This window comes from Oncorhynchus mykiss, chromosome 2 (assembly GCF_057628025.1).
Source record: "Oncorhynchus mykiss isolate SJ-2025 chromosome 2, ASM5762802v1, whole genome shotgun sequence".
Taxonomy (NCBI): Eukaryota; Metazoa; Chordata; class Actinopteri; order Salmoniformes; family Salmonidae; genus Oncorhynchus; species Oncorhynchus mykiss.
In genome coordinates this window covers 65478643-65505124 of record NC_143023.1, presented here as the reverse complement: position 1 = coordinate 65505124, position 26482 = coordinate 65478643, and the positions used below count along the sequence as shown (strand labels likewise).

General features: G+C 44.0%; 1 protein-coding gene across 1 annotated transcript in view; it reads left to right on the top strand.

The window, feature by feature from the left end:
• Window positions 1–10673: 10673 nt before the first annotated feature.
• LOC110493869 (zinc finger CCHC domain-containing protein 14) overlaps window positions 10674–26482 on the top strand; it is a 34491-nt gene continuing 18682 nt past the window's right edge. Inside the window, exons 1-2 of the mRNA XM_021568425.3 lie at window positions 10674–12395; window positions 14996–15122. Of these exons, the coding sequence (XP_021424100.3) occupies window positions 11754–12395; window positions 14996–15122 (769 nt within the window). The 5' untranslated portion in view covers window positions 10674–11753. The remainder of the gene's footprint in view (window positions 12396–14995; window positions 15123–26482) is intronic.

The following is a 26482-nucleotide window of genomic DNA, read 5'->3' as shown; positions in this document are numbered from 1 at the left end:
ATAAAGATATAAAACTGTATTTTTTTGTGAAGAATCAACAACAAGTGGGACACAATCATGAAGTGGAACGACATTTATTGGATATTTCAAACTTTTTTAACAAATCAAAAACTGAAAAATTGGGCGTGCAAAATTATTCAGCCCCTTTACTTTCAGTGCAGCAAACTCTCTCCAGAAGTTCAGTGAGGATCTCTGAATGATCCAATGTTGACCTAAATGACTAATGATGATAAATACAATCCACCTGTGTGTAATCAAGTCTCCGTATAAATGCACCTGCACTGTGATAGTCTCAGAGGTCCGTTAAAAGCGCAAAGAGCATCATGAAGAACAAGGAACACACCAGGCAGGTCCGAGATACTGTTGTGAAGAAGTTTAAAGCCGGATTTGGATACAAAAATATTTCCCAAGCTTTAAACATCCCAAGGAGCACTGTGCAAGCGATAATATTGAAATGGAAGGAGTATCAGACCACTGCAAATCTACCAAGACCTGGCCGTCTCTCTAAACTTTCAGCTCATACAAGGAGAATACTGATCAGAGATGCAGCCAAGAGGCCCATGATCACTCTGGATGAACTGCAGAGATCTACAGCTGAGGTGGGAGACTCTGTCCATAGGACAACAATCAGTTGTATATTGCACAAATCTGGCCTTTATGGAAGAGAGGCAAGAAAGCCATTTCTTAAAGATATCCATAAAAAGTGTTGTTTAAAGTTTGCCACAAGCCACCTGGGAGACACACCAAACATGTGGAAGAAGGTGCTCTGGTCAGATGAAACCAAAATTGAACTTTTTGGCAACAATGCAAAACGTTATGTTTGGCGTAAAAGCAACACAGCTGAACACACCATCCCCACTGTCAAATATGGTGGTGGCAGCATCATGGTTTGGGCCTGCTTTTCTTCAGCAGGGACAGGGAAGATGGTTAAAATTGATGGGAAGATGGATGGAGCCAAATACAGGACCATTCTGGAAGAAAACCTGATGGAGTCTGCAAAAGACCTGAGACTGGGATGGAGATTTGTCTTCCAACAAGACAATGATCCAAAACATAAAGCAAAATCTACAATGGAATGGTTAAAAAATAAACATATCCAGGTGTTAGAATGGCCAAGTCAAAGTCCAGACCTGAATCCAATCGAGAATCTGTGGAAAGACCTGAAAACTGCTGTTCACAAATGCTCTCCATCCAACCTCACTGAGCTCGAGCTGTTTTGCAAGGAGGAATGGGAAAAAATGTCAGTCTCTCGATGTGCAAAACTGATAGAGACATACCCCAAGCGACTTACAGCTGTAATCGCAGCAAAAGGTGGCGCTACAAAGTATTAACTTAAGGGGGCTGAATAATTTTGCACGCCCAATTTTTCAGTTTTTGATTTGTTAAAAAAGTTTGAAATATCCAATAAATGTCATTCCACTTCATGATTGTGTCCCACTTGTTGTTGATTCTTCCCCTACAAAATACAGTTTTATATCTTTATGTTTGAAGCCTGAAATGTGGCAAAAGGTCGCAAAGTTCAAGGGGGCCGAATACTTTCGCAAGGCACTGTATATAGACTCTTTTTTTTCCCCCTACTGTGTTATTGACTTGTTTATTGTTTACTCCATGTGTTACTCTGTGTTGTTGTCTTTTCACACTGTTATGCTTTATCTTGGCCAGGTCACAGTTGTAAATGAGAACTTGTTCTCAACTAGCCTACCTGGTTAAATAAAGGTGAAATAAAAATGTTTAAAAAATATGCGTTACAGCTGGATGAGTCAACAGATGTGGTGGGCCTGGAACAGCTCCTGGTATATGTCCGTTACGTTTACGGGGGGTCAATTAGGGAAGACATCCTCTTCTGCAAACCACTGGAAATCAGGACAAGAAAGGATATTTTTTAAGTACTGGACAGCTCTGTGACATCAAATGGACTTTGTTGGTCAAGATGTGTTGGTATCTGTACTGATTAGTACAAAAACCATGACAGGGAGACATAGTAGAGTGGTAACATGCGTGCAAGCAGTTACTCCCGACACCATTTGGGTACACTGCAGCATCCACCGAGAGGCTCTTGCTTCCAAAGGAATGCCTGGCAGCTTGAAAGTCGTTTTGGACACTACAGTAAAAATGGTTAACTTTGTTCAAGCAAGGCCTGTGAACTCTCGTGTATTTTCTGCACTATGCAATGATATGTGCAGCGAAAATGTTAAGCTTTTACAACATACAGAAGTGCGCTGGTTATCAAGGGGCAAAGTATTGACACGTTTTTTTAAATTTAGATACTAGCTTAAATGTTTCTTTACTTAAAGAAAACTTTCTTTACTTACATTAACAAGGACACACTGGTCTTTCCATCAATATATGATTTATTGTGTGCAAATGAACTCAAGCTTACGGACAATGTCAAATGTGATATAGCGAAGCACCTGAGTGAGTTGGGTGCGCAATTATGAAAGTACTTTCCCAAAACGGATGACACAAACAACTGGATTCGTTATCCCTTTCATGCCCTGCCTCCAGTCCACTTACCGATATCTGAACAAGCGAGCCTCATCGAAATTACAATAAGCGGTTCTGTGAAAATTTAATTTAATCAGAATCCACTGCCAGATGTCTAGATTGGGCTGTTCTCAGAGTATCCTGCCTTTGCAAATCGCGCTGATGCCCTTTGCAACCACGTACCTATGTGAGAGTGGATTCTCGGCCCTCACTAGCATGAAAACCAAATACAGGCATAGACTGTGTGTGGAAAATTATTTAAGACTGAGACTCTCTCTAATACAACCAAACATTACAGAGTTACATGCATCACAAACATACCCTTGTAAAACTGACCATCCTACCAATCCTCGACTTTGGCGATGTAATTTACAAAATAGCCTCCAATACCCTACTCAACAAATTGGATGCAGTCTATCACAGTGCAATCCGTTTTGTCACCAAAGCCCCATATACTACCCACCATTGCGACCTGTACGCTCTCGTTGGCTGGCCCTCGCTTCATACTCGTCGCCAAACCCACTGGCTCCATGTCATCTACAAGACCCTGCTAGGTAAAGTCCCTCCTTATCTCAGCTCGCTGGTCACCATAGCATCTCCCACCTGTAGCACATGCTCCAGCAGGTATATCTCTCTAGTCACCCCCAAAACCAATTCTTTCTTTGGCCGCCTCTCTTTCCAGTTCTCTGCTGCCAATGACTGGAACGAACTACAAAAATCTCTGAAACTGGAAACACTTATCTCCCTCACTAGCTTTAAGCACCAACTGTCAGAGCAGCTCACAGATTACTGCACCTGTACATAGCCCACCTATAATTTAGCCCTATCAACTACCTCTTTCCCAACTGTATTTAATTAATTTATTTATTTTGCTCCTTTGCACCCCATTATTTTTATTTCTACTTTGCACATTCTTCCATTGCAAAACTACCATTCCAGTGTTTTACTTGCTATATTGTATTTACCTTGCCACCAAGGCCTTTTTTGCCTTTACCTCCCTTCTCACCTAATTTGCTCACATTGTATATAGACTTGTTTATACTTTATTATTGACTGTATGTTTGTTTTACTCCATGTGTAACTCTGTGTTGTTGTATCTGTCGAACTGCTTTGCTTTATCTTGGCCAGGTCGCAATTGTAAATGAGAACTTGTTCTCAACTTGCCTACCTGGTTAAATAAAGGTAAAATAAAAATAAATAAAAATTTCAAGCATACCCTTCTCATTAACCTGTGGTGAGTTATTCACCATTTTAGATGAACAAATATAGTTTTATATGTAAAATGGCTAAATAAAGAGAAAATTATTGATTATTATAATATTATTATTTGTGCCCTGGTCCTAGAAGAGCTCTTTGTCACTTCCCACGAGCAGGGTTGGGACAAAAACTCACACTCATTCTTATGTTTAATAAATGTATCGTATAGTGTGTGTGTGTGGCAGGCTTACAATGATGTAAGCCTAAAAAACAACATTTGAGAGTGCGCTGACCCTGGTGCTATGCTATGTATGCAGCTGGAGGTTGAATGTTTGAAGGGGTACGGGACTATAAAAAGTTTTGGAACCACTGCACTACAGGGTCACTGGGTCACCCGCGGGGCGGTTGAGCTGACGTAGGCTAATGCGATTAGCATGAGGTTGTAAGTAACAAGAACATTTCCCAGGACATAAACATATATGATATTGTCAGAAAGCTTAAATTCTTGTTAATCTAACTGCACTGTCCAATTTACAGTAGCTTTTACAGTGAAATAATATAATGCTATTGTTTGAGGAGAGTGCACAGTTATGAACTTGAAAATGTATTAATAAACCAATTAGGCACATTTGGGCAGTCTTGATACAAAATTTTGAACAGAAATGCAATGGTTAGTTGGAGCAGTCTCAAACATTGCACATACACTGCATGCCATCTAGTGGCCAAAATCTCAATTGCGCCTGGGCTGGAATAATACATTGAGGCCTTTCTTTTGCATTTCAAATATGATGGTACCATTTTTTTCCTTCGTGTTATCTTTTACCAGATCTAATGTGTTATATTTTCCTAATTTAACATTTCCACAAACGTCAAAGTGTTTCCTTTCAAATGGTATGAAGAATATTCATATCCTTGCTTCAGGTCCTGAGCTAGAGGCTAGATTTGGGTATGTCATTTTAGGCAAAATTTTCAAAAAAAGGTTTGATCCTGTCTGGTTTTAACCAGACAGTGTGTGTGTGTGTGTGTGTGCTGCCAAATCAGGCTATTGGTACTACAGTGCATCAAAGCATGAACTAATGTGGACATCTACTGGTTATTTATGGGAAGTGCAAGGTCATGTATAAGAGGTAAAAAGGCCTTACAACAAGCTGAGAAAACTTGAAATTCTCATTAGGTGAAATTCAAGATTCAAATAGCACTCAATGTTTATGATTACAGCCTGTATGAGGTTGCAGGTTAGGGTTTTTCGTTGTGAATCTTGTTCTGGAGGCAGCTCTGCAGAGTGGTCACTAGCTGGCACATACACAAAGTCCTCAAATCTGATTTTAAATAGAACCATAACCTTAACCACACTGTTAACCCTAACCTTAACCACAATGCTAACCCTAATGCCTAATCCTAACCTTAAATTAAGACCAAAAAGCACATTTTAGTATTAATGAATTTTTACAATATAGCCAATTTAGACTTTGCAGCTGGCCTAATTAAGGGGAAATCGCACCCAACTGGGCACAGACTGTACACAGAAAGTTTAAATCAAATTTTATAGGTTGCATACACATATTTTGCAGATGTTATCACAGTTGTCGCGAAATGCTTATGTTCCGAGCTCCAACAGTGCAGTAATAACAATACACGCAAATCCCAAAAATAAAAAGTAGGCTAAGGAATTAAGAAATATATAAATATTAAAGCAAGCAATGTCAGACTCCTGAATATAAATATACAGTGCATTCTGAAAGTATTCAGACCATTTCCCTTTTTCCACATTTGGTTATTTTACAGCCCTACTTAAATACATGTTTTCCTCATCAATCTACACACAATATACCATAATGACAAAGCAAAAACAAGTTTTTAGAAATGTTTGCAAATGTTGTTTTTTTTAAATACAGAAATCATTTATTTATATAAGTATTCAGACCCTTTGCTATGAGACTCCAAATTGAGCTCAGGTGCATCCTGTTTCCATTGATCATCCTTGAGATGTTTCTACAACTTGATTGGAGTCCACCTGTGTTAAATTAAATTGATCAGACATGATTTGGAAAGGCACACACACCTGTCTATATAAGGCCCCACAGTTGACAGTGCATGTAAGAGCATGTAAAACCAAGGAATTGTCCGAAGAGCTCAGAGACAGGATTGTGTCGAGGCACAGATCTGGGGAATGGTACCAAAACATTTCTGCAGCATTGAAGATCCCCAAGAACACAGTGCCCTCCATCGTTCTTAAATGGAAGAGGTTTGGAACCACCAAAACTCCTTCTAGAGCTGGCCGGCCAGCCGGACTGAGCAATCGGGGGAGAAGGGCCTTGGTTGGGGAGGTGACCAAGAACCCAATGGTCGCTCTAGAGTTCTTCTGTTGAGATGGGTGAACCTGCCAGAAGGACAACCATCTCTGCAGCACTCCACTAATCAGGCCTTTATGGTAGAGTGGCCAGAGGGAAGCCACTCCTCGGTAAAATTCATATGACAGCCCCTTTGGAAATTCATATGACAGCCCCCATGGAGTTTGCCAGAAGGCACCTAAAGGACTCTCAGACCTTGAGAAACAAGATTCTCTGGTCTGATGAAACCAAGATTGAACTCTTTGGCCTGAATGCCAAGGGTCACGTCTGGCGGAAACCTGGCACCATCCCTATGGTGAAATCATGGTGGTGGCAGCATCATGCTGTGGGGATGTTTTTCAGCGGCAGGGACTGAGAGACTAGTCAGGATCGAGGGAAAGATGAACAATGCAAAGTACAGAGAGATCCTTTATGAAAACCTGCTCCAGAGCACTCAGGACCTCAGACTGGGGCAAAGGTTCACCTTCCAACAGGACAACAACCCTAAGCACACAGCCATGACAACGCAGTAGTTGCTTCGGGACAAGTCTCTGAATATCCTTGAGTGGCCCAGCCAGAGCCCGGACTTGAACCCGATCGAACATCTTTGGAGAGACTTGAAAATAGCTGTGCAGCGACGCTCCTCATCCCACTTGACAGAGCGTGAGAGGATCTGCATAGAAGAATGGGAGAAACTCCCCAAATACAGGTCTGCCAATCTTGTAGGTTCATACCCAAGAATACTCGAGGCTGCCAAAGGTGCTTCAACAAAGTACTGAGTAAAGAGTCTGAATACTTATGTTTTTTTTAATACATTTTACATTCATACATTTATACATTCTATACCAATATTTGTTTGTCATTATGGGGTATTGTGTGTAGATTAATGAGGGGGAAAAACTATTTCATCAATTTTGGAATAAGGCTTTAATGTAACAAAATGTGGAAAAATTCAAGGGGTCTGAATACTTTCCAAATGCACTTTTTATGTATATGATGGTGTGTATAGACATGGACAGTACATGAATAGAAAATGTCTGTACAGCAGTAGATATATAGGATGAGTCTTTTCTAGGATACAGTATATACGTATGAAGTGGGCAAAACAGTAAGTAAACATTATTAAAGTGTTCAATGACTATGCAAATATGGTAGTAGTTTCTAAGGTGCAGGGTTGAGTACCGGGTTGAAGCTGGATAGTGGTATCTATTTAACAGTCTGATTGCCTGGAGATATGAGTTGTTTTTCAGTCTCTCAGTCCCAGCTTTGATGCACCTGTAGGGTCAACTGTTCCACTTCTAGTTTTGATTTACATTGTGTTGAGTTTTCAATAATTGTGAGTTTGAAGTAAAATCAACAAAACATTTCACAATGCCATTGGAAAGTTAGGTGAAAAAAATACAAAATGCCCTTACAATGATGACTGGTGTAAATCCAACTAGTTTTCAATGTTGATTTAACATCATCATATTGATTTTTTGGGAGGTTAAAATGACGTGGAAACAATGTTGATTCAATCAGTTTTTGGCCAGTGGATCAGTCCTGCCTCCAGGACAGGACTCATGAGAATAAATGTCAATCTACTATGAGGTCAAGGAAAGAAATTCCATTAGAGAATACTCAAACATCAAACAAGTGCATCTTTCAACAATATATGAATGCAATACACATATTAAAAATATGTTTGCAATAATACATACTATTAATACAAAAGTATGTGGACATTCCTTCAAATGAGGGATTCTGCTATTTCAGCCACACCCGTTGCTGACAGGTGTACAAAATCGAGCTCACAGCCATGCACTCTCCATAGACAAACGTTGGCAAACAAATGGCCTTAATGAAGAGCTCAGTGACTTTCAACGCGGCACTGTCATAGGATACCACCTTTCCAACTCGTCAGTTCGTCAAATTTCTGCCGTGCTAGAGCTTCCGTGGTCAACTGTAAGTGCTGTTATTGTGAAGTGGAAACGTCTAGGAGCAACAATGGTTCTGCCGCGAAGTAGTAGGCCACACAACCTCACAGAACGGAACCGCTGAGTGCTGAAGTGTGTAGCGCATAGAAATAATTTGTCCTTGGTTGCAACACTCACTACCGAGTTCAAACTGAAATGAATGAAATGGGTTTTCATGGCAGAGCAGCTGCACACAAGCCTAAGATCACCACAAGCAATGCCAAGCATTGGCTGGAGTTGTGTAAGCTCACCGCCATTGGACTCTGGAGCAGTGGAAATGCGTTCTCTTGAGTGATGAATCACGCTTAACCATCTGGCAATCCCACTGACGAATCTGGGTTTGGTGGATGCAAGAACGCTACCTGCCCTGATGCATATTGCCAACTGTAAAGTTTGGTGGAGGAGGAATAATGGTCTGGGGCTGTTTTTATGGTTTGGGCTAGGCCCCTTAGTTCCAGTGAAGGGAAATCTTAACGCTACAGCATACAATGACATACTAGACGACTGTGTGCTTCCAACTTCGTGACAGCAGTTTGGGGAAAGCGAGGTTCATACAGAAATTGTTTGTCGAGATCAGTGTGGAAGAACTAGACTAGCCTGCACAGAGCCTTGACCTCAACCCCATCAAACACCTTTGGGATGAATTGGAACGCCGACTGCGAACCAGGCCTAATTGCCCAACATCAGTGCCCAACCTCAATAATGCTCTTGTGGCTGAATGGAAGCAAGTCCCCACAGCAATGTTCCATCATGTAGTGCAGGTGTTTCCAAACTGGGGTATCCCCCAGAGGCATGCACAATGCTGTTGGGGGTATGCCAAATAAAAATGTGATTAATATTTAAAAATATTTTTATTTTTACATTTTAAAAAAAATCACTTTTTTTTTCTTCACATTTTCAAACAGTACATTTATATCGCAGACATTTAGAAACTAAAAATTACCATTTGAAAAAATATGCCACAGGAGTTTTTGGAGCGAGAAAAAAGTGACTTTCGAGTAGTAAGACATGTATAAAAGCAACAGATACCATTAATAAGAAGGGTCTAGAAGCATCTTATGTGATGAGCTACCAAGTGGCTAGGACAGTCAAGTCCCATACTATTGTGGAGGACTTAATTCTTCCTGCTGCTGCTGAGGATATGGCTGGGACAATGCTGGGGGAAAAGACAAGAAAAACTATACAGACAATGTCTTCATCAAACAACACTGTTTCATGACTCATCAGTGACATGGCAGGAGATGTTTTGAAACAATTACTGCTTTGCATACAAGCCAGTGAATTATATGCGTTACAGCTGGATGAGTCAACAGACGTGGAGGGGCCTGGCACAGCTCCTGGTGTCAGGACAAATCAGGACAACATGAGAGGATATTTAAAAACTACTGGACAGTCAAGATGTGTTGGTATGTACTGATGGAGCAAAAGCCATGACAAGGAGACATAGTGGAGTGGTAATGCGCGTGCAAGCAGTTGCTCCCGACACCACTTGAGAACACTGCAGCATCCACCGAGAGGCTCTTGCTGCCAAGGGAATGCCTGACAGCTTGAAAGACATTTTGGACACTACAGTGAAAATGGTTAACTTTGTCCAGCAATGCCCTGTGAACTCTCGGTGCACAATTACGCAGGTACTTTCCCAAAACGGACGACACAAACAACTGGATTCATTTTCCCTTTAATGCTCTGCCTCCAGTCCACTTATATCTGAACAAGAGAGCCTCATCGAAATTGCAACAAGCGGTTCTGTAACAATTTAATTTAATCAGAAGCCACTGCCAGATTTCTGGATAGTGTGAGAGTGGACTCTATGTGAGAGTGGATTCTCGGCCCTCACTAGCATGAAAACTAAACATACAGATAGTGTGAGGTAAATTATTTAAGACTGAGACTCTCTCCAATACAACCCAACATTGCAGAGTTATGTGCAGTTATGTGCAACCTTTCAAGCATACCTTTCTTATTATCCTGTGGTGAGTTATTCACAATTTTTGATGAACAAATAAGGTTTTATATGTAAGAGGGCTAAATAAAGAGAAAAATTATTGATTATCATTATATTATTATTTGTGCCCTCACTTCCCAAGAGCCGGGTTGGGACAAAAACTCACACTCATAGTGTGTGTGTGTGTGTGTGGCAGGCTTACAAGGATGGCAAAAAACAACATTTGAGAGTGCGCTGACCCTGATGCTAGAGGGGGTATGCAGCTGGAGGTTAAATGTTTGAAGGGGTACGGGACTATAAAAGTTTGGGAACCACTGATGTCACGAAAAGCCTTCCCAGAAGAGTGGAGGCTATTATAGCTGCAAAAGGAGAACTAACTACATATTAATGCCCGTGATTTAGTAATGATATTCAACGAGAAAGTTTCCACATACTTTCGGTCATGTAGTGTATTTCTCATGTAGTGTATTTCTAATTTTTTTTTTACACCATAGTCAGAACAAGCTAGAGTACAGATCTACTGTAAAATAAAGGCCATGCACCAAACAATGCACACATCCAGAGTGACGCTATGGAAATGGAAATTCCAGAAGTTCCCAAACTTCATCACTGTTCTGCTCTCTCTTTTCTGCTGCTCGTCTTTGACTAATATTAGTTTGAAAATATATTTGATGACAAAGGATGCCATATGCATATTTCTTTAAAACAGTACACTTCCTCAAATCCTAGGCTTTAGAGGGTGACTTTCTCTTTAAAAAGTACAGTACCTCGTTGACCAAATCGGAGAGTTGTATGTATGAGCGCATATGAATAAGATGTGTAAGTGCGGATACTTTTCTGACCAATCACACCATTAGCTGGGATTACTGACAAGATGTTCACCCAATCGAAGTGGATATTTTTCAGTTAATGGGCTTATCTGGCAGAGTTTGGGATAATGTATCACACAGCTGTTTTTCTCGATTTCGGGGTTATGACAGAATAGAAGGGAGTGGGCGTATTCCTTGAATTGCATTTCGAAAAAGCTACGGACTGTTTAACGAAAAGATAATCCTTGTCGTTATTTCTCTGGAACAAATCTGGATGCGCCACTTGTTATGCTTACGACCAACAGGATTTAACTAAAGAGTTTACGTTTAAACTTTAACACTAAGGTAGCTGGCTGCAGTTCATACATACAGTTGATGGTCTTGTTTATTAGCCGACGCTCTCAGAAGTTCAACGAATGCCATGCGGATTCCCATCGAAAAGTATTGTTTTACAGAGGGAAATCAGAGAGTGGCGCCTCTGATACTGGAAGTAAAGTATCTCTCTGTGTAATACTTATATGGTATTTTTCATTTCAATCTACTTCATGGAGGAATGTGCATGCTCTGTTCCATAATCAATTGACGTGGGGACCTCCGGGGGCTGGCAGAGAACCTGGATGACTGGAGAGTTGGCACTACGCTGAGCCTCGCAGTACAGTAAACCCAGACTCATGCTTTTGTTTATAGACTTTCACCTGAACAACGTTTTGGATGCATCTTTCAACAATGTTGCGACTGGCCTGTAAACAAATAAAGCGGGCGTGCGGTAGGCCCAATTTATGTTTCCGAAAACTCAACAAGTCCTGGATACATTGAATACGATTTTTGTCAAAGGAATAACCAGCGCCAGGTGCACGTTCACAAAGTAACTGTTCCGGCACCCGAATTGCTGCACTCTTTTGTCTCAAGTTTGTTATAGTAGGCCTAGATGGAGTTTTGGCTGACTCATTTTAGTCTTGCCATTTTATTATTTTTAGGCCTAATTACTATCAACAAAATAATACATATTTTAAATTTGTGAGTCGGTGTTAAAATGGTTGAAAATCGGTGCTCCGTTCAAAGGGAAGGGGTCTACCACTGGTTCTCGATATTAAACTCGGCCCAGAGAGCCGAGTTCCTTTGTGGGCTTTTGGACCTCTGTGTTCCAATCGAACTACGCTTCCTCGGGTCATGCTTGGAAGACTTAGCCCGCAAGGACTATCACTCCCTCAGGGACGCCGAGATCAAAGCCAACAACCCTGCTGACCTCTCGAACCTTACCAACATCACCGACGACGTCGTGAGGAGCAAGCTGCTCATCTCCCTCGCACTTCTCAACTCCGACAACCGAGATGCGGCGGGTGTTCTCTTCCGAACGCTCACGCATATCGATAGCGTCATCAACAACTATGGCCTGCAGCTCAACGATGGACGAACGGGGGAGCAGTTCCTTCTCCTCTTCACCATGGCATCCAATCATCCGGCGTTCAGCTTTCACCAGAAACAGGTGCTAAGACAGGAGCTGACCCAGATCCAAGAGATCCTGCAGGTCACCTGTGGAGAGCAGCAGGCCGGGACTGGAGGCTGCAGCGGGACTGGCGCGCTGGCCACCCTGTCTCCTGCCACTAGCATCCCTACCTACATCACTGCGCCCACCCTCAACTCCAGTCAGGCTGGGTGTCCATGTTGTCATAAGGTAGGTCATATATTGTCCCCGTTGTCACTTACTTGATGGCTATATATATATATATATGAATGGTCTTGTGCCACTTCCAAGTTTGAGCAGCCATCCAAAACACAAAGTTGTAGTATACCTAACAAGCAAAAAAGTTAGTGAGTGCCAGTGCTCCCAACACTGTCCGGGTTCTGGTATAGTGGTCTAACCTCCACTGGTTCTGGTAGTGATGTTGTACAAGGGCCTTCACATCCTTGACAAATGCATCTTGTGGGTCAGCTCTGTACCCTCTTTGGTATGAGAAGATCATATGAAGGAAAAATGTTTTGTGGTTACACTGTAGGCCTACATTATTTATAACCAATTGAGAATAGAGTGTTGTTACACGGTAAGAACACTGTAGTACGCCTGCTCCTTTTACTTGTGTGGGTTTTTCCAAAAGTATGGGAGGGGGTGATAACGTTATAGTGCTTCCCCCGTTTCCAAGTCAGGCTGAGACAAACTCGAAGGAAAGTGACCTGAAAGGAATTCATTTAACTAAACAAACATGTTTTTCACTGGTCCCCCAGGGGCATGCCTGTCGGTTGTCCCCGACCATTGGTCGTCCCCCTGAGTCCTGAACATTCACTCACAATGTCTGCCTGTAGATTCAGCATGACTTTTACTTCTCTGGAGAACCGGATGTCAACACGGCAATGTGGGAATAGGAAACCACGTCTTCCCCGTTAACAAAATATACAGCTTTCTTTGGTTTTAAAATGGATTGCAAAACGTTAGGAATGATGTTATGACAGTTTAAGGGGCTTTTGACGAACAGGAATATTATAATTTACAAAAAAACAACCTCAAGATACATCTGAAAGTGTGTGTGCGTGTGTGTGCGTATGCATGTCTGCACTAGCGTGTGTGTTTGACAGAGAAAGAGAGTCCAGAACACTTAAAAGGCCAAATATAATGTTACAAATGAAAAATGAACCGTAAACCATCAGTTGGATTTGAACACATTGGCACACAGGTTTAGGATCACTATGAAGGCCTGTTTGTCATTGGTTTAAATCAGAGACACACAGCAGACAAACACAGGGCCGTTCAAACTCGTGGCTGAGAGGAAAGTACCCTGCCTGCTCAAAGGATTGTGGTTGGTTGTATTTAGTGTTGTTTTGGTCTTGGCCTCCGTTAAGTGCAGGCCAGCACATTTCTCAACACTGAAATCAACCCTGTGTGAGAGAGACTCAAGCTCCGGTGAATCACCAGGAAGCTCTCTCTGACTGTTCGAAGAAAAAGCCTTTACGGTCACCCTAACCCAACCAGACATGAAATATAAACCACACTCACATATTAATTATTCATTGAATTATAAACTTATGGTGATGGGTGATGAGAAGAAAGTCAATGAAAAAACTCACACATTTGTTATTAGATAATGTTCTACTTTATTTGGGGTTTAAGCCTTCAGGGAAAAAGGCAGGAGGAACTCCTTAGCGGGGTTTCAGGGCATTATCTGCCAGGACCTTTGCCACTGTCATGCCCGTTTCAGTTCTAAACCTCAGCTCATCCAGCTAGCATCTCTCCTAACAGCAGGATTTCCCCTTTTCCTCAAGAAAAATAGAAGATTTGGCAGGAGTCGATGCGGATGTGGCAGTAGCACACTGTAACGCATACTTAATTGGCTTCAGAGCTTGTCTGTGTGTGTTTAGGTTGCTGCTTGGGTGAGCATGTGTGCTGCATGACCTCTGCTGTTAAACACATCAGCCTCACCACCGAGAGTGCTTCAAAAAGGAAAGAAAGACACAACACATTCGGTTTAAAATCAAGCCATTCCCATGACCAATCAGTTTGAACTGCACAACTCTAGAAAATACATTTTACCGGTCAATTATTACTGAAGCATTAAGATTACTGGGCATACACAAGTAAAGACGATCAGGATAAATTGTCCTTAAATAACATAAGAGTAGACCACCTAACAACAGTCCTTTTCAAACGGCTCACCTTTCCAGGAAGCTGGTTAGTTGTACAGACAAGTGTTTAGAGTAGCAGTGGCTATTACTCTCTCCTAGCTGTCTTCTTGACAACTTTTCAGCGTACCTAATCACAGAGCAAGCAGGATAGACACCTGCAGGCCTGCTTAGTGTGTCATTGCCCACTGTCAATGGTCATAACGTGTAACTCTTAAGACAATATAGGCTACTGTGAAAGAGCTCTAACATTTTGTGAAAGACCAGCCGTCATATTTGTGGGAACCTTTAACTAATGACAGCTTTCCATCTCTTAAAGGGGCACTTCATCACCTTTAACCTCATATTCAGTATCTCCAGCACCATGCCATTTTTTATGTGAAAACTGTGATTCTCTATGTTCTGTAGTTAAAAAGATAAAAAGTTCTGAGAAAATGACACCCTATGCGGTCAACAGACGTCATTTTCAAATGATTTCAGTGATTTTGAAAAATTTATGTGTGACCCTGTCTCTTACCTCTTTGAGTTATGGTAGAATGTGTGTGACAGTCTGAAAAGGCTGTCCAGGTGCTGAAAGATTACAGATCCGTAAACTTCGAACTACTTCTGACCATGATATTAACCTCTGACTACTTGACCTGAGCTTTGACCCCTGTTTCACAGACACTGCACCGAGAGGACGGGGCAGAGCGAGTGGACGAGGGGATTGGTCCAGAACCCATGCCTCACATGACATCTCTCTCATGCAAGGAGCTGCCAGTCAAGGTGCATGTTGGGAAACCGAGCAAAGGTGAGACACAGAACTTTGCTCTGACATACTTATACGGTACACAGAAATCTGTCACACTTATCTACCCTGTCTGCGTACGACACAGGACAGGAAATCCCAGTGACAGTAAGGGTCAAGGTTCTCTCCAACAATGTCACACACTAGTATGGGAATCTTGAGTTCAAACGTAATACTTTGTCAGTCATTCGGTACGTGTCTTTAGAATAAGCAGTTCGGTTTGTGCCAGACACTCACACATGCACCCAGAACAAGAAACCACATGCTGAAACACCGAAATCGACAAACCAGACTCATTGAGGAATGTGGAGGCATGCTTGCGGTACTGCCCTCCCCCTATCAGAATGGGAAGGGAGAAAGATGGTCATATATCTAGTTCTCAATCTGAGGGTGCAACTTGGTGCAGTGAAGGGCATCAGTGTTATGCTTTACACATTGCTACGCTGCTCTGGTCCGGATGGAGCAGCTGCTGCAGGAATCTGCCATCATCCTCTGTTTCACACTTCTCATTCTGTCATTTTTCAACCACTCCTTTACACTGTACATACTGTACCTCTTACACACTACTGAACACTTCTACTGCTATGTGGAATGATGTTTACAACCTTTACTCTACTAGAGTATCACTTTAGTATTAAGGTATTTGTTATGAGAGGGAATACTACAGTATATATGCTATTCAATCAGAGTGTAGCAGGCTGTTGTCTACTTCTCCTTAGTACAATCTTTTTAAATATTTGCTATGAGGCTATAAACAGACCGGAATATACACTTGAAGGCATGCACACCCAGGAAGAAACAAACTCACAAAGGGCCATGCTTGTTTGGATTTGGATGATACTGTTGCATTGAGTTATTTGAAGGTCCCGGAAACTACAGCTATAAATATTGTATGTTTCTTAGTTGTCTGCTTTCTTTTCTATCTCTTTTTTCTTGTTGGCTGGACCAACACACAGATGTTGAATCCAAGAGTGGTCACATGTTATGTAATTCACGAGCCACGTTTTCTTCTCCAGTTTTGGAAAGTTCAGTCTGGAGGTGGGACAGAGTGCAGGGAAAATGGGAAATGATGACCTCAGCAATGTGTCTTTTCTCCAAAGTTCTCAAAATAGGCAGTAGATGGTAGTACAGTAGAAGTTCTAAATTCTAGATTCCTCTTCTTCTTTGATTCACTGCCCTATCTTGTAGGTAGAAGTGACAGGTCACCGGGTTGTACTGTAACAATTTCATATTTTGAACACAAGTATATGCACAGACACACACACACACTGTGTCAGTGTGCAGGATGGTCTTTTATCTGAACGTAGTGTAAATATTAAGGGGGTTGATAGTTTTTTGAAGTGTGCTAGTGGGTTAAAGAGTTGATAGTTAGAGGAGCATGTTAAGCTGGGGTCTAATATTGCTTTGAAAGGAGCAGGTCTCTCGGTTACTCAGTAGGATTGGCCCTTTCGTTTTCTGGTAACCCAATGCTGAGTTAGCTACACTACCTCATGGCCAGGGCTGCATGCCTGTCATCAGCAGCACAAAGCAGGGCAAGCATACCTCCAAGCACACACACACAGTGGCAAGAGTGCACTTGTTATTCAAACATGCAGATAGTGAGTGACTATTATTTTGTAATGCAATCTTGGTTTTGCCTTCATTCATAATACACAACACGAAAGATGCTGATAATGCACAAAAGAGAATATCTACTTTTGTGTGTCTTTGTGTGACGGTGTATTTTCACAGGGTGCAATATGTAACCAGATCTGTTAGAATGGCAGAATGCCCTGGATTAACGAGTCTGGCACCAGGCATGTGGAGCCTCCAGCAGCTGCTGCCTGCTGGGCACGGGGCAGGGCAGGGTACTGAGGGAGAGGCAAGGTGGTAGAGGGCAGTGGGCTGGGTACCTGGGCACTGTGGGCAGTGGGCTGGGTGGCTGGACAGAGGGCTGGGTAGTGGGCTGGGTGGCTGGGTAGTGGGCTGGGTGGATGGACAGTGGGCTGGGTGGATGGGCAGTGGGCTGGGTGGATGGGCAGTGGGCTGGGTGGATGGGCAGTGGGCTGGGTGGATGGACAGTGGGCTGGGTGGATGGACGGTGGGCTGGGTGGCTGGGCGGTGGGCTGGGTGGATGGACAGTGGGCTGGGTGGATGGACAGTGGGCTGGGTGGATGGACAGTGGGCTGGGTGGATGGACAGTGGGCTGGGTGGCTGGGCAGTGGGCTGGGTGGCTGGGTAGTGGGCTGGGTGGATGGACGGTGGGCTGGGTGGCTGGGCAGTGGGCTGGGTGGATGGACAGTGGGCTGGGTGGCTGGGCAGTGGGCTGGGTGGACGGGCAGGATGGCTGGGCAGTGAGCTGGATCGATGGACAGTGGGCTGGGTGGCTGGGTAGTGGGCTGGGTGGATGGACAGTGGGCTGGGTGGATGGACAGTGGGCTGGGTGGATGGACAGTGGGCTGGGTGGATGGGCAGTGGACTGGACAGTGGGCTGGGTGGATGGACAGTGGGCTGGGTGGATGGGCAGTGGACTGGGCAGTTGGCTGGGTGGATGGACAGTGGGCTGGGTGGATGGACGGTGGGCTGGGTGGCTGGACGGTGGGCTGGGTGGGTGGGCTGGGTGGCTGGACGGTGGGCTGGGTGGCTGGACGGTGGGCTGGGTGGATGGACGGTGGGCTGGGTGGATGGACGGTGGGCTGGGTGGATGGACGGTGGGCTGGGTGGATGGACGGTGGGCTGGGTGGCTGGGCGGTGGGCTGGGTGGATGGACGGTGGGCTGGGTGGATGGACAGTGGGCTGGGTGGCTGGGCAGTGGGCTGGGTGGACGGGCAGGATGGCTGGGCAGTGAGCTGGATCGATGGACAGTGGGCTGGGTGGCTGGACAGTGAGCTGGGTGGCTGGGCAGTGGGCTGGGTGGACGGGCAGGATGGCTGGGCAGTGAGCTGGATCGATGGACAGTGGGCTGGGTGGCTGGGTAGTGGGCTGGGTGGATGGACAGTGGGCTGGGTGGATGGACAGTGGGCTGGGTTGATGGACAGTGGGCTGGGTGGATGGGCAGTGGACTGGGCAGTGGGCTGGGTGGATGGGCAGTGAGCTGGGTGGATGGACGGTGGGCTGGGTGGCTGGACGGTGGGCTGGGTGGGTGGGCTGGGTGGCTGGACGGTGGGCTGGGTGGCTGGACGGTGGGCTGGGTGGCTGGACGGTGGGCTGGGTGGATGGACGGTGGGCTGGGTGGATGGACGGTGGGCTGGGTGGCTGGGCGGTGGGCTGGGTGGATGGACGGTGGGCTGGGTGGATGGACGGTGGGCTGGGTGGATGGACAGTGGGCTGGGTGGCTGGGCAGTGGGCTGGGTGGACGGGCAGGATGGCTGGGCAGTGAGCTGGATCGATGGACAGTGGGCTGGGTGGCTGGACAGTGGGCTGGGTGGATGGACAGTGGGCTGGGTGGATGGACAGTGGGCTGGGTGGCTGGGCAGTGGGCTGGGTGGATGGGCAGTGGGCTGGGTGGCTGGGCAGTGGGCTGGGTGGATGGGCAGTGGGCTGGGTGGCTGGACAGTGGGCTAGGTGGCTGGGCAGTGGGCTGGGTGGATGGACAGTGGGCTGGGTGGCTGGGCAGTGGGCTGGGTGGCTGGGCAGTGGGCTGGGTGGATGGACAGTGGGCTGGGTGGATGGACAGTGGGCTGGGTGGATGAACAGTGGGCTGGGTGGCTGGGCAGTGGGCTGGGTGGATGGACAGTGGACAGTGGGCTGGGTGGCTGGACAGTGGGCTGGGTGGCTGGACAGTGGGCTGGGTGGCTGGGCAGTGGGCTGGGTGGATGGACAGTGGGCGGGGTGGCTGGGCAGTGGGCTGGGTGGCTGGGCAGTGGGCTGGGTGGATGGACAGTGGGCTGTGTGGCTGGGCAGTGGGCTGGGTGGATGGACAGTGGGCTGGGTGGATGGACAGTGAGCTGGGTGGCTGGGCAGTGGGCTGGGTGGATGGACAGTGGGCTGGGTGGCTGGGTAGTGGGCTGGTTGGATGGGCACTGTGTGCTGGGTGGCTGGGCAGTGGGCTTGGTGGATCAGCAGGGGGCTGGGCAGGGGGTTGAGTGGCTGCCCTTACAACAACAACAACAACAACAACAAACATTTTCACATGTGAAATAGCTGTTTTTACATGTTGAGCTGAAGTTTCACATGAAACCATATTTTCAAATGTATTAAATTTAGAGTTCACATGTTAACACCACCTTTTCGCATGTGAAAAGAAAAACATGTTTACACCTCATATGTGAAATGTGCAGTTTTACATGTGAAAAACTTTCTCATGTGAAAATCTTACTTTCACATGTGGAATAGCATTTTCACATGTAAAAAACAATCACATGATTTTCATATAAGCCCTTGGGCTTCCAACCACACCTGCACCCAGTTTTGTTTTGATCTGTATTGTTGTCTATCACATGTTTTCTTTGGTGAAAATAAATAAAACTAAATAAATACAACTAAAACATGTAAGAAAATTAAACGGGCAAAAATCTCACTTTCACGTGTGGAATTGCATCTTCACATGTAAAAAACAATCACATGTCAAAATCACATTTGCAGTTTCACATGTAATAAAACTTCACATGTGAAAATCTCACTTTCACATGTGGAATTGCATTTTCACATGTGGTGGTGAAAGTGTTTTTCTCCTCACGTCAAAATGTGGTGTTAACATGTTGCTGTAGCAATGTTTCACACATAAAATTGCAAATTATGTAATGCCATTCTGTAAAAAGTTAACTTAGCCTGCCTGACTATATTAATTAATGTGTGTTAAAAATAATGATTTCTTATTTCTGAGTCATCCATACTGAGTGTAACTGCTGCAGGCGCATGCCTCTCTTCTCTCTTGTCCTACACACAATACCCCATAATGTCAAAGTGGAATGTTTACAAATGAATAAAAATGAAAACATGAAATGTCTTGAGCCAAGTATTCAAGTCCTTTTTAAAAGCAAGCCTAAATAAATTCAGGAGTTTACATATGCTTAAAAAGTCACAAGTTGCCTCAACTCACACTGTGTGCAATAATAGTGTTGAACATGAAAGGGATTTTCAATGTCTGCTTTTTATTTTTTTACCAATCTACGACTGAGGGACCTTACAGATAATTGTATGTGTGGGGTACAGAGATTAGGTAGTCATTTAAAAAATCATGAATTTCAAACACAGATTCAACCACAGAGACCAGGGAGGTTTTTCAATGCCTGTCAAAGAAATGGCACCTATTGGTAGATGGGTGAAAATAAAAAAGTAGACATTGAAAATCCCTTTGAGCATGTTCAAGTTATTAATTATACTTTGGATGGTGTATCCCAGAAAATCCCTTTGAGCACGTTCAAGTTATTAATTACACTTTGGATGGTGTATCAATACACCCAGTCACTACAAAGATACGTCCTAACTAGTGATGCACGATATATCGGTATCGGAATCGAACGATATTAGCTAAAAATGCCAACATCGGCATCGGACCAATGTCTAGTTTAACGCCGATGTGCAAAACCGATGTCAAAGCTGACGTGCATACCTATATAACGTAGGTAGATGACGTGCATACCTATATAACGTAGGTAGATGACGTGCATACCTATATAACGTAGGTAGATGACGTGCATACCTATATAACGTAGGTAGATGACGTAATGACGCCACAAAAAATACAGCGCTACACAGAACAAAAACAAAAAATACTAAGCACACACTTCCAACAACTAAACAAGTTCAAGTCGAGCAGTCATTTTAAAGAGTATGAACATTTCAGCGAGACAACTCAAAGGCAAAATCCATTAACGCCAAGATAATGGAATTCATTGCCCTTGACAATCAACTGTTCTCTGTCATGGATGATGTTGGCTTTCGCCGACTGGTCGAGCACTATGAGCCCCGGTACACACTACCACGTAGGCGCTATTTTTCAGATGTTGCCCTACCGGAGTTACATAGTATTGTTGAAACGCCGTACCAGGCGGTGAACCAGCCCGACAGGATGCTCTCAATTGTGCTGTAATTGCTCTCAATTGTGAGGGTCTTAGGGGCCAAGCCGAATTTCTTCAGCCTCCTGAGGTTGAATAGGCACTGTTGCGCCTTCTTCACAACCCTGTCTGTGTGGGTGGACCATTTCAAATGGTCAGTGATGTGTACTCCAAGGAACTTGAAGCTTTCCACCTTCTCCACTGCGGTCCCGCCCATGTGGATAGAGGCGTGCTCCCTCAGCTATTTCCTGAAGTCCACGATCAGCTCCTTCGTTTTGTTGATGTTGAGGGAGATGTTATTTTCCTGGCACCACTCCACCAGGGCCTTCACCTCCTCCCTGTAGGCTGTCTAGTCATTGTTGGTAATCAGGCATATTACTGTTGTGTCGTCTGCAAACTTGATGATTGACTTGGGAGGCGGGTGTGGCCACGCAGTCATGGGTGAACAGGGAGTACAGAAGGGGGCTGAGCACACACCCTTGTGGGGCCCCTGTGTTGAGGATCAACGAAGTGGAGGTGTTGTTGCCTACCTTCACCATCTGGGGCGGCCCGTCAGGAAGTCCAGGACCCAGTTGCACAGGGCGGGGTTCAGACCCAGGGCCACGTGCTTAATGATGAGCTTGGAGGGTACTATGATGTTAAAGGCCGAGCTATAGTCAATGAACAGCATTCTTACATACCGTATAATTCAAAAGTTTGGACACACCTACTCATTAAAGTGTTTTTCTTTATTTTTACTATTTTCTACATTGTAGAATAATAGTGAAGACATCAAATCTATCAAGTATGGAATCATCATCATCAAAAAAGTGTAAATATATTTTAGATCTTAGATTCTTCAAAGTAGACACCCTTTGCCTTGGGGGGGGGCAACATTACGGAATGTAAGTACAGTATTTACTTTCAGAGGTGAGTGAATGTATCAAACCAGTTGCTGTGATAAAAATGTTTTGTTGTTGTGCACTATCCTCAAACAATAGCATGGTATTTTCGTTGTTGTAATAGCTACTGTAAATTGGACACTGCAGTAATATTAACAAGAATTTAATCTTTAAATTTAATCATTTAAACCGTCCCGTTTTAGGGACACTGATCCCGTAGAGGTCTTAACACGCTTAAATGTCTTACTCACGTCAGCCACGGAGAATGTGAGCCCACTGTCCTTAGGAGCGGGCTATGTCGGTGGCACTGTGCTATCCTCAAAGAGGGCGAAGAACGTGTTCAGCTTGTCCAGGAGCAAGACCTCGGAACATATCCCAGTCTTGAAGCATGGAATCTGATTGGTCAGACCAGCATTGAAAACACCATAGCACGGGTACTTCCTGTTTGAGTTTCTGCCTATAGGAAGGGAGGAGCAAAATGAAGTCGTGATCTGATTTGCCAAAGGGAGAGCGGGGGAGGGCCTTGTAGGCATCTCGGAAGGGAATGTAGCTGTGGTCGAGCATTTTTCCAGAGCGAGTACTACAATCAATGTGTTGACAGAACTTCGGTAGGGTTTTCCTCAAATTGTCTTGGTTAAAATCCCCAGGTACAATAAATGCGGCCTCGGGATATGTGGTTTCCAGTTTGCACAAAGTCCAGTGTAGTTCCTTGAGGGCTGTTGTGGTATCGGCTTGAGGTGGAATTTACACGGCTGTGACTATAACCGAAGAGAATTCTCTTGGGAGGTAATATGGTCGGCATTTGATTGTGAAGTATTCTAGGTCGGATGAACAAAAGGACTTGAGTTTTATGTACGCTATCACAATCACACCATGAATAGTTCATCATAAAACATATACCACCTCCTTTCTTCTTCCCAGAGAGTTCTTTATTCCTGTCTGCGCGATGTACTGAGAACTCAGCTGTCTGTATGGATGTGAACTGTATATCCGTAGGGAGTAGAGAGCCATGAAGTATGTTACAGTCCCTGATGTCTCTCTGGAAGGAGATCCTCGCCCTGAGCTCCTCTACTTTATTGTCCAGAGACTGAACATTAGCGAGTAATATACTTGCATCCTAGACCTTTCCACTTCACAATAACAGTACAGTTGACTGGGGAGCTTTAGCAGGGCAGAAATTTGACGAAATGACTTGTTGGAAAGGTGGCATCATATGACGGTGCCACGTTGAAAGTCACTGAGCTCTTCAGTAAGGCCATTCTACTATCAGTGTTTGTCTATGGTGATTGCATGGCTGTGTGCTCGAGTTTATACACCTGACAGCAATGGGTATGGCTGAAATAGCCGAATCCACTAATTTGAAGGCGTGCCCACAAGCTTTTGTATATACTGTATAGTGTTTTACTTTTCATAGATGTTTTACAAATACATTTTTAAAAAGTGTTTTGTGTAGATCCTTGACAAAAAATATGCCAATTAAATCCATTTTAATCCCACTTTGTAGCAGAACAATATGTGGAAAAATCAACAGTTGTGAATGCTTTCTGAAGGCACTGTATGTCTGTGTTTTCTACCCCGGTTCGCTCCTCTTCGATGTAGGTTTTACAGATGCTCCTCTACCCCGTAGCGGCAACCCCTCTAATTTAGTGTACCCTGCGTGCACAACCCATGTGGAATTCCTAGTGCCCTTCAGTCTCTACACTTTTTGCCACTGACGGAGACATTGATTACCCTAGAGAACACTGCTGCACCAGCTGCTCTCTTGTCATCTGACTACATTGTTATTTATTTTTTGGCTCTTTTGCACCCCAGTATCTCTACTTGCACATCACCATCTGCGCATCTATCACTCCAGTGTTAATGCTAAATTGTAATTATTTTGCCACTATTGGTCTATTTTATTGCCTTACCTCCCTAACCTTACTACATTTGCACACACTGTACATAGATTTTCCTGTTGTGTTATTGACTGTTTATCCCATGTGTAACTCTGTGTTGTTGTTTTTTTCGCACTGCTCTGCTTTTATCTTGGCCCAACCCCAACTCAAACTTGTATCTCAAACAGACTGTTTAAAAAATGCTTGCTATTTCCTCATAGTGGATGATGTCAACCTCCTGAGGAGGATGAGCTGGCCAATCAACTGTCTACTGAGTTAATAATTTTCATGACTGTTATACACTCACACCATTCTGTTGTTGGGGTATGCCATACCTAATTACATTTTTTGCAGAAGGAAAACTATTTCACTCATATTGTAATTCATTATAAGTAATATTTCATAGAAATCTAGAAACACTGGACAGTTACTTTAATGCAAATTTGTATACGGATGATCATACCATACCAAATCATCTCTATCAAGACCAGTCATTGTCGCGTGAACAATGGTAAATGTAGTTACATATTTAGGTGACTTACAATAACATACACTGAACAAAACAATAAACACAAAGTCCCATGTTTCATCAGCTGAAATAACAGATCCCAGAAATGTTCACAAAAACATATTTCTCTCAAATGTTCTGCACAAATTTGTTTAGATCCCTGTTCGTGAGCATTTCTCCTTTGCCAAGATAATCCATCCACTTGACAGTTGTGACATACCAAGAAGCTGATTAAACAGCACGATCATTACACAGGTGCACCTTGTCCTGGGGACAATGAAAGCCCACTCTAAAATGTGCAGTTTTGTCACAAAACACAATGCCACAGATGTCTCAAGTTTTGAGGGAGAGTGCAATTGGCATGCTGACTGCAGGAATGTTCCTCAGAGTTAATTTCCAGAGAATTGAATGTTAATTTCTCTACCATAAGCTGCCTCCAATGTCGTTTTAGAGAATTTGGCAGTACGTACACCCGGCCTCACAACTTAGGCCACGTATAACCATGCCAGTCCAGGACCTCCACATCCGGCTTCTTCACCTGTGGGATTGCTGAGCCCAGCCACCCAGACAGCTGATGAAACTGTGGGTTTTCACAACCAAAGAATTTCTGCACAAACTGTCAGGGCTGTCTCAGGGAAGCTCATCTGCGTACTTGTCGTCCTCACCAGGGTCTTGACCTGACTGCAGACAGTGTCGTAACTGACTTCAGTGGGGAAATGTTCACCTTCGATGGCCACTGGCACACTGGGGAAGTTTGGGATGCTCTGGATCGACGTGTATGACAGAGTGTTTCAGTTTCTGCTAATATCCACCAACTTTGCACAGCCATTGAAGAAGAGTGGGACAACATTCCACAGGCCACAATCAGCAGCCTTATCATCTCTATGCAAAGGAGATTTGTCACGCTGCATGAGGCAAATGGTGGTCGCACCAGATAAGGACTGGTTTTCTGATCCACGCTCCTACTTTCTTTTAAGGTATCTGTGACCAACAGATGCATATCTGTATTACCAGTCATGTGAAATCCATAGATTAGGGCCTAATGAATTTATTTAAATTGACTGATTTCCTTATATGAACTGTAGCTCAGTAAAATCTTTGAAATTGCTGCATATTTTGTTTATATTTTTGTTCATGATACCAATTTAAAAAAAGATCTGCTTAGAGTTTTTATCATTTTCTATTGCGTGAGGATTGAGGGGGCTGGGCCTGATGTGTAAACTCTGCCGTGACGGAGAGTGCATGGTATTAGGGCAGGACTGCTCTATTGCTGAGCCTGTGGCTACTGTATAATTTTGTATGGACAGGAGAGGGTCATGGCTAGAAGGAATACAGCTTTTGTCAAATTAACGTCAGATATGACTTTTTACAGCAGGTTATAAGAATTAGGTTAAGGTTAGGAAAATAGTTTGAGTTAGCTAAAATGCAAAAAAATATTTGACATTAATTTTACAAAAGCCGGATCCCTTCTAGCCGTGACTGCAGGAGAGGGAGCTCACACAGGAAGGGAGAATCCAGGCCAGACAGCATGACATAGTTCCTCTGCTGTCTCTCACTCACATCACATTCACTTAAAAAAAAACATATATATATATATATTTTTTTATTCCCCACTTGGCTCTTTTACACACGGTGTTCCTACGCTCTTTCACTTACACACTCACACATGCCTGTGCGCACACACACACACACACACACACACACACACACACACACACACACACACACACACACACACACACACACACACACACACACACACACACACACACACACACAGTGAGAGTAATGACGTTTTAGCCTTTAGTAAAGCAGTTTAGACTTACAGTGAGGCCTATAGACTTTCTGCTACTCAGAACACTTCAGATGAGTTCACACTTGCCTGCCGGGGGAGAGGCCCTTTCCTGGCCTGAGACTGAGAGCCAAACCTCTGGGTAAGAAAAGTTACAGGGGAGGTTTTTCACAGTATTTCTACATTTCTGATCCGCTCAGATAGGTCACTTTGAGCACAGAGCTTCATTCAGCTAGCTAGTGCCTCTCCCAGTGCTAATACACACCGGAGGAAGTGCTGAGTCTGCAGGGTATATTTAACAAACAGGCTTGTGTGTGTGTGTGTACT